Genomic DNA, 15,184 nt, shown 5'->3' with positions numbered 1-15,184 from the left:
GTTTTATTTATTTTTTGGTCTTTTTTTCCTTAACAAAATATATATATATATATCTATACAGTGCCTTAAAAAAGTATTCATACTCCTTGAAATCTTCTAAATACAACATAAATGTATTTTATTGGGAATGTATGTGATGGACCAACACAAAGTGGCACATAATTGTGAAGTGGAAGGAAAATAATACGTTATTTTCCAAATTTTTTACAAATATCTGAAAAGTGTGGCGTGCATTTGTATTCAGCAGCCCCCTTTACTCTAATACCCCTAACTAAAATCTAGGGGAACCAATAACCTTCAGAAGTCCCCTAATGTGTAATTTAATCTCAGTATAATTACAACTGTTCTGTGAAGCTCTCAGAGGTTTGTGAGAGAACCTTGGTGAACAAACAGCATCATGAAGGCCAAGGAACACACCAGACAGGTCAGGGATAAAGTTGCAGAGAATTTTAAAGCAGGGTTAGGTTATAAAAAAAATATCCCGAGCTTTGAACATCTCAGGGAGCACTGTACAATCCATCGTGCGAAAATGGAAGGAGTATGACACAAGTATGACACAACTGCAAACCTACCAAGACATGGCCGTCCACCTAAACTTACAGGCCGGGCAAGGAGAGCATTAATCCAAAAAGCAGCCAAGAAGCCCATGGTAACTCTGGAGGAGCTTCAGAGATACACAATTCAGGTGGGAGAATCTGTCAACAGGACAACTATTGGTCGTGCACTTCACAAATCTGGCCTTTATGCAAGATTGTTGTTGAAAGAAAGCCATAAGAAGTCCCGTTTACAGTTTGCGAGAAGCCATGTTGGATACACAGCAGACGTGGAAGAAGGTGCTCTGGTCCAATGGGACCAAAATAAAAATGTTTGGCCTAAAAGCAAAACGCTATGTGTGCCGTAAAACTAACACTGCACATCACGCATAACACACCATCCCCACCGTAAAACATGGTGGTGGCAACATCACTTTGTGAGGATGCTTTTTTTCAGCAGAGACAGGGAATCTGGTCAGATTTGATGGGGAGATGGATGGAGCCAAAAACAGGGCAATCTTAGAAGAAAACCTGTTAGTCTGCAAAAAACTTGAGACTGGGGTGGTGGTTCACCTTCCAGTAAGACAACAAACCTAAACGTACAGCCAGAGCTACAATGGAATGGTTTCGATCAAAGCATATTCATGTGTTAGAATGGCCCAGACAAAGTCCAGACCTAAATCCAGTTTAGATTCTGTGGCAAGACTTGCTGTTCATAGACGCTCTCCAACCATCTGACAGAGCTTGAGCTATTTTGAAGAGAAGAATGTGCAAAAATGTCCCTTTCTAGATGTGCAAAGCTGGTAGAGACATCCCCAAAAAAACTTGCAGCTGTAATTGCAGCGAAAGGTGGTTCTACAAAGTATTGACTCAGGAGTACTCAGGAAATACTTTTTGAAGGTGCTGCATACTCTCCTTATTACCAAAAGTATTGAGACTCCTTCCTTTACACGCACATGAACTATAATGGCATCCCATTGTTAGTCGGTAGGGTTCAATATTGCATTGCCCACCCTTTGCAGCTATAACAGCTTCAACTTTTTTGGGAAGGCTGTCCACAAGGTTTAGGAGTGTGTCTATGGGAATGTTTTACCAATCTTCCAGAAGCCCAATTGTGAGGTCAGGCACTGATGTCGGCTGAGAAGACTTAGCTCAATCTGCTTTAATTCATCCTGAAGGTTTTCTATTGGGTTGAGGTCAGGCACGTTCCTCATCTCCAAACTCGCTCATCCATGTCTTTATGGACCTGTAAAGCATTGCAATCGCGATCAGCAGACTGCTGGTGCCATACAGGTCTCCTGCAGATCTGTCAGTGTATCGGCTTCCTCATACCTCATATGAGGAAGCCGACACATTCTGACAGACTTGATGAACTACCACATCGCTCACAGCGCCATGGTAGCTCACTGAAAACGACATGCCAACAGCCGCAAAGGCTGCCGAGCCTTGTAGTTTTCCATTCACAGGACACTGAAAATGAGTGACGTGGCCAGGCAGTCACAGTGGGAATCGGGAATGTGTGGGGGCCAGTCCATTCATAACATGTTACACATTTCACCCTGAATATGGGTGTAACATGTAAACATTACGAAAGCTGAACTTATCCTTTAAAGTGTATTTTTTCCCCCCAAAAAATTGCATTAAAACAAAAAAAACGCTGTGCAAATACCATGCAACATAAAAAATTGCAACAACCACCATTTTATTCTCTAGTGTCTCTGCTGGCACTGGGAAACTACAGTTAATTAATGAACCATGAATGTCAACATTTTACTGTAACACACTGAAGCAGAGCATGATCCCTTCCCTTCGGAGACTGGGCCGCAGGGCAGTAGTCCAACATATTGACCCCAAACACACCTCCAAGATGACCACTGCCTTGCTAAAGAAGCTGAGGGTAAAGGTGACGGACTGACCAAGCATGTCTCCAGACCTAAACCCTATTGAGCATCTGTGGGGCATCCTCAAACGAAAGGTGGAGGAGCGCAAGGTCTCTAACATCCACCAGCTCTGTGATGTCATCATGGAGGAGTGGAAGAGGACTCCAGTGGTAACCTGTGAAGCTCTGGTGACCTCCATGCCCAAGAGGTTAAGGCAGTGCTGGAAAATAATGGTGGCCACACAAAATATTGACACTTTGGGCCCAAGTTGGACATTTTTACTTAGGGGTGTACTCGCTTATGTTGCCAGCGGTTTGGACATTAATGGCTGTGTGTTGAGTTATTTTGAGGGAACAATAAATTTACACTGTTATACAAGCTGTACACTCACTACTTTACATTGTAGCAAAGTGTCATTTCTTCAGTGTTGTCACATGAAAAGATAGAATAAAATATTTACAAAAATGTGAGGGGTGTACTTACTTTTGTGAGATACAGTGTGTGTGTGTGTGTGTGTGTGTGTGTGTGTGTGTGTGTGTGTGTGTGTGTATATATATATATATATATATATATATATATATATATATATATATATATATAAAATAGAAAAGGTAAAACGATGATGATTCATGTGGGTGTTGCATGTTAGGCTCGGTTCACACAGGGGCGGCATGACTTGTAGCGCGACTCACAGACGCGACCTGCAAACGACTTCAGCGGCTACTTGCAAAACGACTTCTGTATAGAAGTCAATGCAAGTCGCCTGAAGTCGCCCCAAAAATAGTACAGGAACCTTTTTTCTAAGTCGGAGCGACTTGAGTCGCTCCTATTAGAACGGTTCCATAGTACAGAACGGAAGGGCGACTTGTTAGGCGGCTAAGTCGCCTGGACAAGTTGCCCCTGTGTGAACCGAGCCTAAGTGTAATTATCAGTCAAACTATCACAACACTGGAAAGTGGCCTGGTATTGAAGGGTTATTGTTGGTACCCAAGTGGCTAAGGGTTACTGAACTGCAGCAAACACTTTTGTTTTTTTCTTGCCCATTTGTGACAATAGGAAAACTTGTAAATTTATTGTAACATAAAAGCAGAACGAAAGCACCGCACATCTGAGACATAAAGAAAGCCTAGGTCCGTATATTGCTAAAACCAGGAAAGCCATCCTGCCGTGTAAGGTAATGTGTGTTGTATCCATAGGTAGCGGCCAGGTCATGGAGGGCCACTCAGGTGTTCAGGAGCACGCTGCAGCTATCACATCTCTTAATGCGTTTTTTCAGCAGGACCTTAATACGTTGCTTTGCAGAAGACTGACAGCTTATTGTTTCCTTTTACCCAACGACAGGCTCCAAAAATGAGGCAGCCGTTGTTCCTGGCATTGAGGCGGAGAAGGAAAATCAAAGACTGAGTGATGGGGATAATGAGCCTGTCGACTGTGCTCAGCGGGAGTCGCCCCCCGCTCAGCCAAGCGACTTACAAGGGGATCGTTTACCAAACATTCAAAACAAGAACTTGGAAGGCCACCCCGGGGAGAACTCAACAGCCACTGAACCAGGTAATGTTCATCGAACGCTCCCCTCCATGACCAACGCCGCTGACTGTTTAATCGTCACAGAGACTTTCTATTGGATGAAGAGGGAGTTGGCTAAGGCTGGGGAATTAGTTTTCAATGTTCTTCTGTTTGTTTAATTAACCTTTTATAATGTCTTTTTATCACCACTTGGCGCCAGGGTTTTTTTTGCATCCTATCAGGTAAGCCATTCCAGGATGACTCTAGACTTTATTATTGTGCCAGGAGAGGTTCAGCTAATCCAGTCCTTAGACTAAGCGAGAGTATTGCGGCTGTTTATGGACCTACTCTATATAGCGGTGGATTTATTTCTTAACTCTTGTTAGTCCTGGCAATTCCTGTTGCTGCTTCTTCCCTGTGGCTTTGTCTATCTTTATTCTGATAGTATTGCCTCAGTCTTCTCTCTGCGCTCTCATCACTTTCTCTATAAGCTCTATTCGGTTACCAGCTGTGGTCTTCATGTCTCCATTCACTTTGTTGAGTTCCTACTGTGTTCAATATAACTGCCTTTCCAGTGTGTTGCCTGTATTGTTCATGGTGTAGTCTTCGGAGCCTCTATTTCCAAACACTTCCATGTTTAGCTTTTGTGTAGCAAGGTCCCGGGTCCTCTTTGGTCTAATGAAAACCTCCAGCGTTGGGGACTGCTGTCATCCTTCTGTGTAGAGTGGGTTACAGGGCATGTTGGGTATAATGCAAGGTAGATTCATGGGCGCCAGACCCTTGAATGCAAAGAGATTAATTTTCTCTTGAACAGAACTGTGGGAGAGAGGGTTTAGGGCCAGGACACCCTTAAGTAGTTGCAATGATAATTAGCAGACTTTAAGTCTTCTATAGGAAAACAGCCATGCAGGGAAAGGCACCCAGCAAGACACCACGTCTGCATATGTAGGATTGCTGTCTCCTATGACAACAGTCTCTAACCAAAATTGTAATAAACTTCTGTACTTCCTCTACAATCACTTCTTTTAGATGTTCACTCCAGTGAGTTCCCAGTCTCTCTCACTAGACTTGGTGATCCACTGCCACTGGACCTCGTGAGCTCTTCCAACCTTCTGTCTATCTTCCCCGTCACCCCTGCTTCCTTGCTGGGTCCCTAGCTTGGCACTCACAGATAATCCTCAAGCTTCATCCAGCTGGCCTGCTCTTTCCCTGGCTTGGCACACAAGGCTGCTCTTCAAGTGTCACCTTGGCTGGCTGGTGAGAATACTGCTCCGGTACTTGCTTCAGCTACACACAGTGGTCCCTGGTAATAAGGTGATTGGTCCCTTAGTGGCGACAGCTTCCCCTCTACTTCTCACCACGACAGGTTCTCCGGCCAGCAGAACTGTTACTTATGGTTTGACTGCAAGCCACAGTCCCAACCCTACGCTGCTCTCTGTTGCTTCTGGATAGGCCCTCAAAAAGCCTAGCAGCCTGGTGTCCCCAGGATAGGCCTCACGCTCTGGCCTAGCAGCCCAGGGCAGCACAACACACGTCCACCCAGACAGCTGTCCAGGTAGCACAGAACACCGATCACCTGACCTCACCCAAATAAATACTCTTCCGGCAGGCCAAGGGACCCAAGAAGATCCCCACCCATTGGCTGAGATATCCTATCCATTCCTAATCTGTCCATGCAATGTCCTCGTCTTATCCAATGCCACCAGATACCCGGCCATCAAGTGACAGAAGGGAGAAATGCAGCAATTCCAGAATTGGGGTGGGATCAAATGATCTCCAATCAATTGGCCAAGGCAACTATACCTGCCAGGTAAATGTACTAGCAACCCTGCCTAAACATCAGGGTGCTACATTTGTATAAGTCTTTCAAGGAAGGTCAGTACTTGTTCCCGTAAACAGGGTGTTAACCACTCGCCTACATGGTTTTTACTTCACCCTGATTTCCCAATACTCAGCAGTCCTTCCCAGGAGCACAATTAGGAGACATCAAGTGTTATAGTTGAACAGGAAGGGCCTGGACAAGGATGTTTAGGGCAGGATCACCAGGTATTTATTTATTTTTTTGATAAAAGCTGCAGAAATAGAAAGATTGAATATGACTTTTAAAAATAAAAGGATTGTGTTAGAGGAAGTAAACCCTGGTGGGTTTACTTCCTCTTTCATTCCCTGCAAAGGCAAAGCATAATGGACTACTATGCATCGCATAGTAGTCCATTATGTGTCACTTACCTGACACAGGAGCCGCATCCATCTTCTTGGTGGGGTCTCGCAGCTCCGCCGCTGTCATTCGGCGAAGCCGCGATGACGTCACTCCCGCGCATGCGCACGGGAGCCGACACGCGCGGCAGCTCCGTCGCTGAGAATGCCGCGCTCAGTGCGCCTGCGCGCCGCTGTCTACGGCGCATGCGCCGTAGACAGCGGTGCCTGTTTTCGGGCAAATATCTCCTAAACCATATAGGTTTAGGAGATATTTCTTGGACCTACAGGTAAGCCTTAATCTAGGCTTACCTGTAGGTCAAAGTGGTTTGTAAGGGTTTACAACCATTTTAAAGCTTATCTACAATTTGAAAGATTTGGTTTACATAACCTATAGGGCTTGTTTACGCTTGTGTTGATTAGTAACACGCATTAACCACCTCAATGCTGTGCCAGGCACTTTCACCCCCTTCCTGCCCAGGCCATTTTTCAGCGTTGTCGCACTTTGAATGACAATTGCGTGGTCATGCAACACTGTACCCATAGGAAATTTTTATCATTTTCTTCACACAGATAGAGCTTTCTTTTGGTGGTATGTAATCTCTGGTGTTTGTTTTTATTTTTTCCTAAAAAAACAAAAAAGACTGAAAATTTTGAAAAAAAATATAAGTTTTTCTTAGTTTCTGTTGGTACATTTTGTCAAGAAGTAATTTTTCTCCTTCACTGATGGGCGCTAATGATGCTGCACTGATGGGTGTTCTCTCGCAGGGTCCGGTATTCTGTCCTACCTTACCAACCCTAAATTTAATGGTTTGGCTAATGAGACCCACATTCTGAAGAAGCGTGGGTTGTCCGGTTTAGTGGAATCTACTTTGATTAATGCAAGGAAGCCAGCCTCCAGAGTCTGGAAGGCATATGTCTCCTGGTGTGAATCCAGGGGTTGGCACCCCAGGAAGTATGTCATATGTAGAATCCTTGACTTTCTGCAGATGGGGTTAGAAATTAAGCTGGCCTTGATTTCTATCAAAGGCCAGGTCTCGGCTTTATCGGTATTACTTCAACGACTACTTGCTTCGCATTCTTTGGCCCGTTGCTTTATTCAGCGGGTAACGTGACTTAACCCTCTGGGTAGGTCACCCATGAACCCTTGGGACTTGAATTTAGTTCTGTCGGCACAGAAGCAGCCTTTTGAGCCGATGCATATTCCCTTGGCCCTTTTGACAAGTAAACACATTTTTCTGGTAGCCATATTTTATGCAAGAAGGCTATCAGAGTATTTCTTGTAAAGAGCCATACTTAATTATTCACAAGGATAGGGTAGTATTGCGCTCTTATCCTAGTTTTCTAACAAAGGTAGTGTTGGGTTTTCATTTAAACCAGGATATTATTCTACCTTCATTTTTTTCCAGAACCCTGTTCTACGAAAAAGAAATCAATACATTCTCTGGATGTGGTGAGAGCAGTCAACATCTACTTGAAGGCAACTGCTCAGATCCGAAAAACTGATGTTTTGTTTGTGTTGCCTGAAGGTCCTAGAAAAGGACAGGTGGCATCAAAATCTACTATTTCTAAATGGATTTGGCAAGTAATTGTTCAAGCTTATGGTTTGAAGAGGAGGATTCCACCCTCTCAAATCAAGTGCACTCTTCTAGGGCTGTTAGTGCCTTGCGGGCAGTACATCACTTCCATGGCTCAAATCTGTAAGGCCGCAACTTGGTGTCCATACATTTACCCAATTCTATCAGGTGGATGTTAAAAGGCATGAGGATATCGCCTTTGGGCATAGTGCGCTGCAGGTGGCAGTATAAGTCATCTAGTCTTTTGGTGCCCTACTATTGTTGTGTCTCCCTCCCCTCAGTTGGGATTGCTCTGGGAAATCCAACATAGTAACTACTATGGCTCTGTGTCCCGTGATGTACGATAAAGAAAATATGATTTTTATAACAGCTTACTTGTAAAATCTTTTTCTTGGAGTACATCGTGGGACACTGAGGTCCCGTCCCCTCTTCTGATACATGTGTATTGCTTTGCTACAAAAACTGAGGTACTTCCAGTAGTGGGAGGGATTATATAGGGAGTGGACTTACTGTTTAAGGTTGTGCCATTGTCCATCACCTGAAGGTGGCCTATAACCCACATAGTAATTACTATGGCTCTGTGTCCCGTGATGTACTCCAAGAAAAGGATTTTACAGGTAAGCTGTTATTAAAATCGTATTTTTTCTCTTGGTGTCAGGAAAACCTGTCAGAAGTGATTCATGCTGATAGCAGAGGAACGGGGCAGCAGACAGAAATGACCCTCCCCTTTCACACAGCTCACATGAACAGAACTGGGGCTGTCAATCACAGGCTGTGTGCTGGAGCTCACTTCCCTGCCACCATTCTTTTGGTTTCAGGAAAAATTTTCAGAAGTGATTCATGCAAATAGCAGAGGAACAAAGCAGCAAAAGCTTGCCAAATGTTGAATACAGATTTTTATGGAAGTGTTGATTGCCACTTTTTAAACAAGCTACTAGCAGGCTATTGAAGCCTGCTAGCAGCTTTTTAAAAGTGACAATCGACATTCTCACTAAGATATATATATATATATTTCCAAACAGAAGCTGACAAGTGCTTTAAGGCTTAGAGAAAGCTGCTCAAAGCTTGCCGAAAATTTCATAAAAGCTTGCTTTTCACACTGCTCTAAGGAGGTTTTTGTAGTTCCCTTTTTTCTTTCACTTAAAAAAAAAAATAGAATAAAGAATGTGCCAGGGCTTCAGAGTGGTCTAAAGGTTCAGTGGTCTCTCTGCAGAGGTCCAACACACCCCTTGCTGAGTCATACCTATAGCCCCGCAAAACTCATTGTCCTTCATGATTTAAGTACAGTAGCTCTGACTTGACAGGGGGTCATGAACCTCTGCAGAGAGACCACTGTTTCCACACAAGGGCCATCTGCAGCATACTGGCTTGGAATACATTTTTCCAATTAAACTGTGGCTGCTTTATGAAGAAAATCAACTGTAAGACTTTTGCACACGTTTGCAAGGTTTTTAGCTAATTTAAACTTTGAGTTTATTTGGGCTTTAAAGCTCACGTATGAATTTTATAGAATCATTGCATTGGTTCAGCTTGAACCATTGTAAGTTTGCATAACCGAGTGATCCCTGTGGAAGCAGCAGTCGCCTGGGACCTGTACCAAGCGGTTGCCCTTGTGCATAGAACCCCCACAGTAGGTCGCTTGCAAGGCACTGACAACATTCACAAATCGATACAAGGCCTTCTCTGATTGGACAAGGCGATTATGATGGCACCACCCTTTCCACCATGTCCAATCAGAGAACACACTGAACCTGGAAAGCCGCTGCTGTTGCTAAAGTAGCGGAGACTACTGCAGTGATTTGTAACTTCTACAGGGATCACTCAAATATGAGATACGCATGCTCACTTTGGTCACACCTGGACCAATTTAACTATGCAAAAAAAATTCACACTTTTTAAAGTGGTTGTAAACCCTTGCAAATACCCAGTAAAGTGACTGGCCTCAGGTGATACACGGAAATGAAACCAGTCCTCCTACATATGTTGTACCTGTTTATCTGCAGTCTTCTCTTCTCTACATCCATTCAAAGTCCAGAATTTATCAAGCTTTCTGAGCAGTCAGGAAAAAGGGGGTGGGGAGCTGAAATTACACTCTGCAGAGCTCAGTGTTCAGATCTCTGAGAGCTGATTGGAGGGCAGGGACTAAGCACCCCCCCATATGCCCCCCCATACCAATGCCCCCATACCACCCCCCCACGCCCCACACATACCACCACCCCCCCATGCCCCACACATACCACCCCCCCACACATACCACCCCCCCACGCCCCACACATACCACCCCCCCACACATACCACGCCCCACACATGCCACCACCCCACGCCCCACACATGCCACCCCCCCACGCCCCACACATGCCACCCCCCCACGCCCCACACATACCACCCCCCCACGCCCCACACATACCACCCCCCACGCCCCACACATACCACCCCCCCACGCCCCACACATACCACCCCCCACGCCCCACACATACCACCCCCCACGCCCCACACATACCACCCCCCACGCCCCACACATACCACCACCCCCCCCAACGCCCCACACATACCACCACGCCCCACACATACCACCACCCCCCCACGCCCCACACATACCACCACCCCCCATGCCCCACACATACCCCCCATGCCCCACACATACCCCCCCATGCCCCACACATAACACCCCCATCCATGCCCCACACATAACCCCCCCCCCCCGCCCATGCCCCACACATACACGCACACAGCACACACAGTATACAGGGACAGAGCTGAGGCTGTCAGTCAGCTAAAGCGCCCTCCCTTGTCACCATTTTGCTGTTGGTGTCAGGAAAAAAATGTCAGAAGTGATTCATGCTGATAGCAGAGAAAGGAGACAGTAAACAGAAATGACACTTAGTGCTCTTAATTGAGACGAGCACACACTAGGGATATGCTTTGTCCATATTTCATGTCTGAGGTTTACAACCACTTTAAACGTTAAAGTGGTTATAAACCCTTACAAACCACTTTGACCTACAGGTAAGCCTAGATTAAGGCTTACCTGTAGGTCCAAGCAATATCTCCTAAACATATACGGTTTAGGAGATATTTGCCCGAAAACAGGCACCGGTGTCTACGGCGCGCACTGAGCGCGGCATTCCCAGCGACGGAGCTGCCGCGCGTGTCGGCTCCCATGCGCATGCGCGGGAGTGACGTCATCGCGGCTTCGCCGAATGACAGCGGCGGAGCTGCGAGACCCCACCAACAAGATGGATGCAGCAGACTACAGGGTACAGCGGCGACTTCGCTGGCTCCTGTGTCAGGTAAGTGACACATAATGGACTACTATGCGATGCATAGTAGTCCATTATGCTTTACCTTTGCAGGGAATGGAAGAGGAAGTAAACTCACCAGGGTTTACTTCCTCTTTAAGTTTAAATATTACAGTACTGTTGTTGATTACTCTCCATTTACCCCTGTACTCTAAGAGTTTCTCTTCCTGCAGTATCTCTCCCCCCCCCCCGACTCTTGTGGGACATATTTTATTTATTCCTTTTATTATTTACTTTATTTTTTTCTTTATTTCTCTTCCTGATCCCAATAAACTTTCTTTGTTCAACCTATTTCACTTTCTTTATTGCTCACTCACTATCTCATTTCTCATTCTCCACTACTTCTTTCTATCTTCTTTACCTCTATCTGACCATTTCAGTCTCACTTTTCTCCAATCCTTTAGCATTTACTGTACAGTGCCTTTGAAAAAAGTTTCTCATACCCCTTGAAGTTTTCCACATTTTGTCATGTTACAACCAAAAATGTCAGTGTATGTTATTGGGATTTTATGTGATAGACCAACACAAAGTGGTACATTATTGTGAAGTGGAAGGAAAATGATAAATGGTTTTCCAACATTTTTACAGCTAAATATCTGAAAAGTGTGGAGTGCATTTGTATTCAGCCCCCTTTACTCTGAAACCCCTAACTAAAATCTAGTGGAACCAAATTTCTTCAGACATCACCTAATTAGTAAATAGGATCCACCTGTGTGTAACTTATTCTCACTATAAATACAGCTGTTTTGTGAAGACTTCAGAGGTTTGTTAGAGCAGTGGTCATCAACCCTGTCCTCAGGGCCCACTACCAGGCCATGTTTGCAAGATATCAGAAATAAATCACAGGTAATATAATTTGCTGCTCAGTGATTGCAGTATTCTAGTCTGCATCTGCCCAAGGTAATACAGAAAACCTGGCCTGTTAGTGGGCCCTGAGGACAGGGTTGATGACCACTGCGTTAGAGAACCTTAGGGAACAAACAGCATCATGAAGGCCAAGGAACACACCAGACAGGTCAGGTATAACTTGTGGAGAAGTTTAAAGCAGTTCAATTCATCATCTGAAAATGGAAAGAGTATGGTACAACTGCAAACCTACCAAGACATGGCCGTCCACCTAAACTGACCGGCCGGGCAAGGAGAGCTTTCATCAGAGAAGCAGCCAAGAGGCCCATGGTAACTCTGGAGGAGCTGCAGAGATCCACAGCTCAGGTGGGAGAATCTGTCCACAGGACAACTATTAGTCGTGATCTCCACAAATCTGGCCTTTATGAAGAGTGGTAAGAAGAAAGTAATTGTTGAAATAAAGCCACAAAGAAGCCATGTGGGGGGCACAGCAAACAACAAGGTGCTCTGGTCAGATGAGACCAAAATTGAACTTTTTGGCCTAAAAGCAAAATTCTGTGTGTGGTGGAAAACTAACACTGCACATCACCCTGAACACCCCATCCCCACTGTGAAACATGGTGATGGCAGCATCATGTTGTGGGTATGCTTTTCTTCAACAGGGACAGAGTTGATGGTTAGATGGATGGAGCCAAATACAGAGCAATCTTAGAAGAAAACCTGTTTGAGTCTACAAAAGACTTGAGACTGGGTCAGAGGTTCACCTTCCAACAGGACAATGACCCCAAACATACAGCCAGAGCTACAATGGAATGGTTTAGATCAAAGCATATTCATGTGTTAGAATGGCCCAGTCAAAGTCCAGACCTAAACCCAATTGAGAATCTGTGGCAGGACTTGAAAATTGCTGTTATATTTATGTTTTTGGTTGTAACATGACAAAATGTGGAAAATTTCAAGGGTTATGAATACTCTTTCAAGGCACTGTATGTTTCTTTTTTTTTTCTTCTTCTTCATCCCAATACTCTCTCCTTGTTGTACTTATTTCACTTTTTTATGGCTTTCTTACACTCTCATATCCTTATTCTCTCCTACTTTTTTTCCTCTTTACATCCACTCCACCGGAGCATTTTACCTCCTTTTGCCCACTTTTCCCCAACCACTTTTACTATATGCTCCTTCTTTTTTTTCCCTGATCACAATAATCTTCCCTTTTTCTACCTATTTCACTTTCATTTTCTCACATGTCATTTTCTCCTACCGTACTTCTTCACCTCCTCTTTACATCCACCGGAGCATTTCATCCTCTGCCTCCCCCCCCCCCCCCTTTTTTTTTTTTTTTTTTTTTTTTTGCTTTTCTACAACCACATTTGCATTTATTATGTTCCTTCTTTTTTTTCTTCGTAATCCCAATAATCTTTTTGTTTTACTTGTTTCAGTTTCTTTATGGCTCTCTCACATCTCGTATCTCATTCATTCTCTCCTACTTCGTTCTATCTTCTTAACATCTATCTGACCATTTCATCTCCTTATCCTTGTCACTTTCCTTCAACCCTTTGGCATTTACTGTGTGTTCCTTCTTCTGCCATCTTGATCCCAATAGTGTTTCCTTGTTCTACCTAGTTAATTTTTCTTTATGGCTCTCTTACCATCTCATATCTTATTCTCTGCTCCATTCCCCCTTTACTTCCACCTGAGCATTTCATCTCTCGTTCCCTTTTTTTTCCCCAAACCACTTTTGCATTTATTATATGTTTCTTCTTTTTCATCCTGATCCCAGTAATCTTTCCTTGTTCTTGTTTCACTCTTTACGGCTCTGTTGACCTCTCATCTCATTCTTTCCTACTTCTTTTTCTCTTCTTTACACCTCTTTTTTTTGCCTCTCACTTTTCCCCAACCCTTTGGAATTTACTTTGTTACCTTCTTTTTTTTTTTTCTTCTTGATCCCAATAGTCTCTCTTTGTTCTACCACAGGGATCCTCAAACTACGGCCCTCCAGCTGTTGTGAAACTACACATCCCATGAGGCATTGTAAAACTCTGACATTCACAGACATGACTAGGCATGATGGGAATTGTAGTTCCTGATCTACCTATTTTCTTTTCTTTATGGCTTTCTTACCATCTCATACTCTCTCCTCTTTACATCCACCTGAGCCTTATTATCTTCTGTCCCCCTTTTTTCCCCTCCGGCTTTTGCATTTATTATATGTTCCTTCTTTTCTCTGCCTGATCACAATAATCTTTCCTTGTTCAATTTGTTTCACTCTCTTTATGGCTCTCTCACCATCTCATATCTCATTCTCTCCAACTTTTTTTTTTTTACCTCTTTACATCCACCTGAGCATTTCACCTCCTTTTCCCCTCTCCTTGCTCTTTTTCCCCAAAGACTCTCCTCACCTCACTCATATATCTCCTATTAAACTCTTCTTTTCCCTGGTGGCTGCCTGCCTTATAAACAACATCTCAAATCCATACTCACTGTCCTACATATTGTGCTTCATTGCAGAGCATTGTCACAGCTCCACTGCCTTCCCAGCGTATGATGGATTAATGTTCTGTGCCAGTAGGCACACGGACCGCATCTATTTATATAGCAAGGTATGTACACATGGAAGAGGCTTGCAGATTAGAAGGAAATAAAATAAGACGTCCATGGGAGAGCTGCTTATTGTCTCACTGATATTTGAGCAGCTCCGGTGCCAGCTGGGATTGCAGTTTATTGAATTAAAAAGCCATATTGTCTTCTCTGCCAGAGAGGAGATTAACGGCAAGCTCTCAGCGGTCTGTCCGCAACACTTTGATTGCGAGCTCTCAATTCTACCCAGACCCTCCGAACACATCTGGGGCTCCGCATTCACTCTCTGTAACCTTATATCAACCCCGGGCAGCGTTTCATGAAGGGGGGGGGTGATGTTTCTAAATAAAGCTTGCTTATACTTGTTCACACTGGGGTGGAGAAAATACATCTCTCTGTATTGCTGATAGCTACTGGTCAGGCTCTTACTTTCAATCCCTTTCAGTATAAAAGTGATATCTTTGATTTGATTTCTTGATCAAGAGAAAATTGAGTACTGTCCGTGATACTTTTTTTTTTTTATCTGCACTAACATACAAATTTTCAGGACAAGCTTTCGGGGTATGTCCCCTTCTTCAAGGTCCAAGCAGTACTCACTAATAGGGCTACAATCACGTCAAGTATTTCTTGATCAAGAATGGCTAAATTTAAGCGCAGCATATGCTAAATCACTGTTAACTGTTTTGCTACACTCCGCCAAATTCACTCCCTGTTTTGCATGGAGCTTGCTCTCCTTTTGAGTGTTACTCAATGATCAGGAACCTGGCAAG

General features: G+C 44.2%; 1 protein-coding gene across 1 annotated transcript in view; it reads left to right on the top strand.

Annotated features, from left to right (window-relative positions):
- ZRANB3 (zinc finger RANBP2-type containing 3) overlaps nucleotides 1-15,184 on the top strand; it is a gene marked incomplete in the record, with an annotated part of 393,324 nt that overhangs the window by 306,015 nt on the left and 72,125 nt on the right. The window contains 2 exon segments of the mRNA XM_077447813.1: nucleotides 3,755-3,964; nucleotides 14,346-14,437. Of these exon segments, the coding sequence (XP_077303939.1) occupies nucleotides 3,755-3,964; nucleotides 14,346-14,437 (302 nt within the window).

Source organism: Lithobates pipiens, unplaced genomic scaffold (genome assembly GCF_037356315.1).
Source record: "Lithobates pipiens isolate NorthernLeopardFrog02 unplaced genomic scaffold, aLitPip1_a1.2 Scaffold_22, whole genome shotgun sequence".
NCBI lineage: Eukaryota > Metazoa > Chordata > Amphibia > Anura > Ranidae > Lithobates > Lithobates pipiens.
Note: the sequence above shows the minus strand (reverse complement) of the source record. Positions and strands in the feature narration are given on the sequence as shown.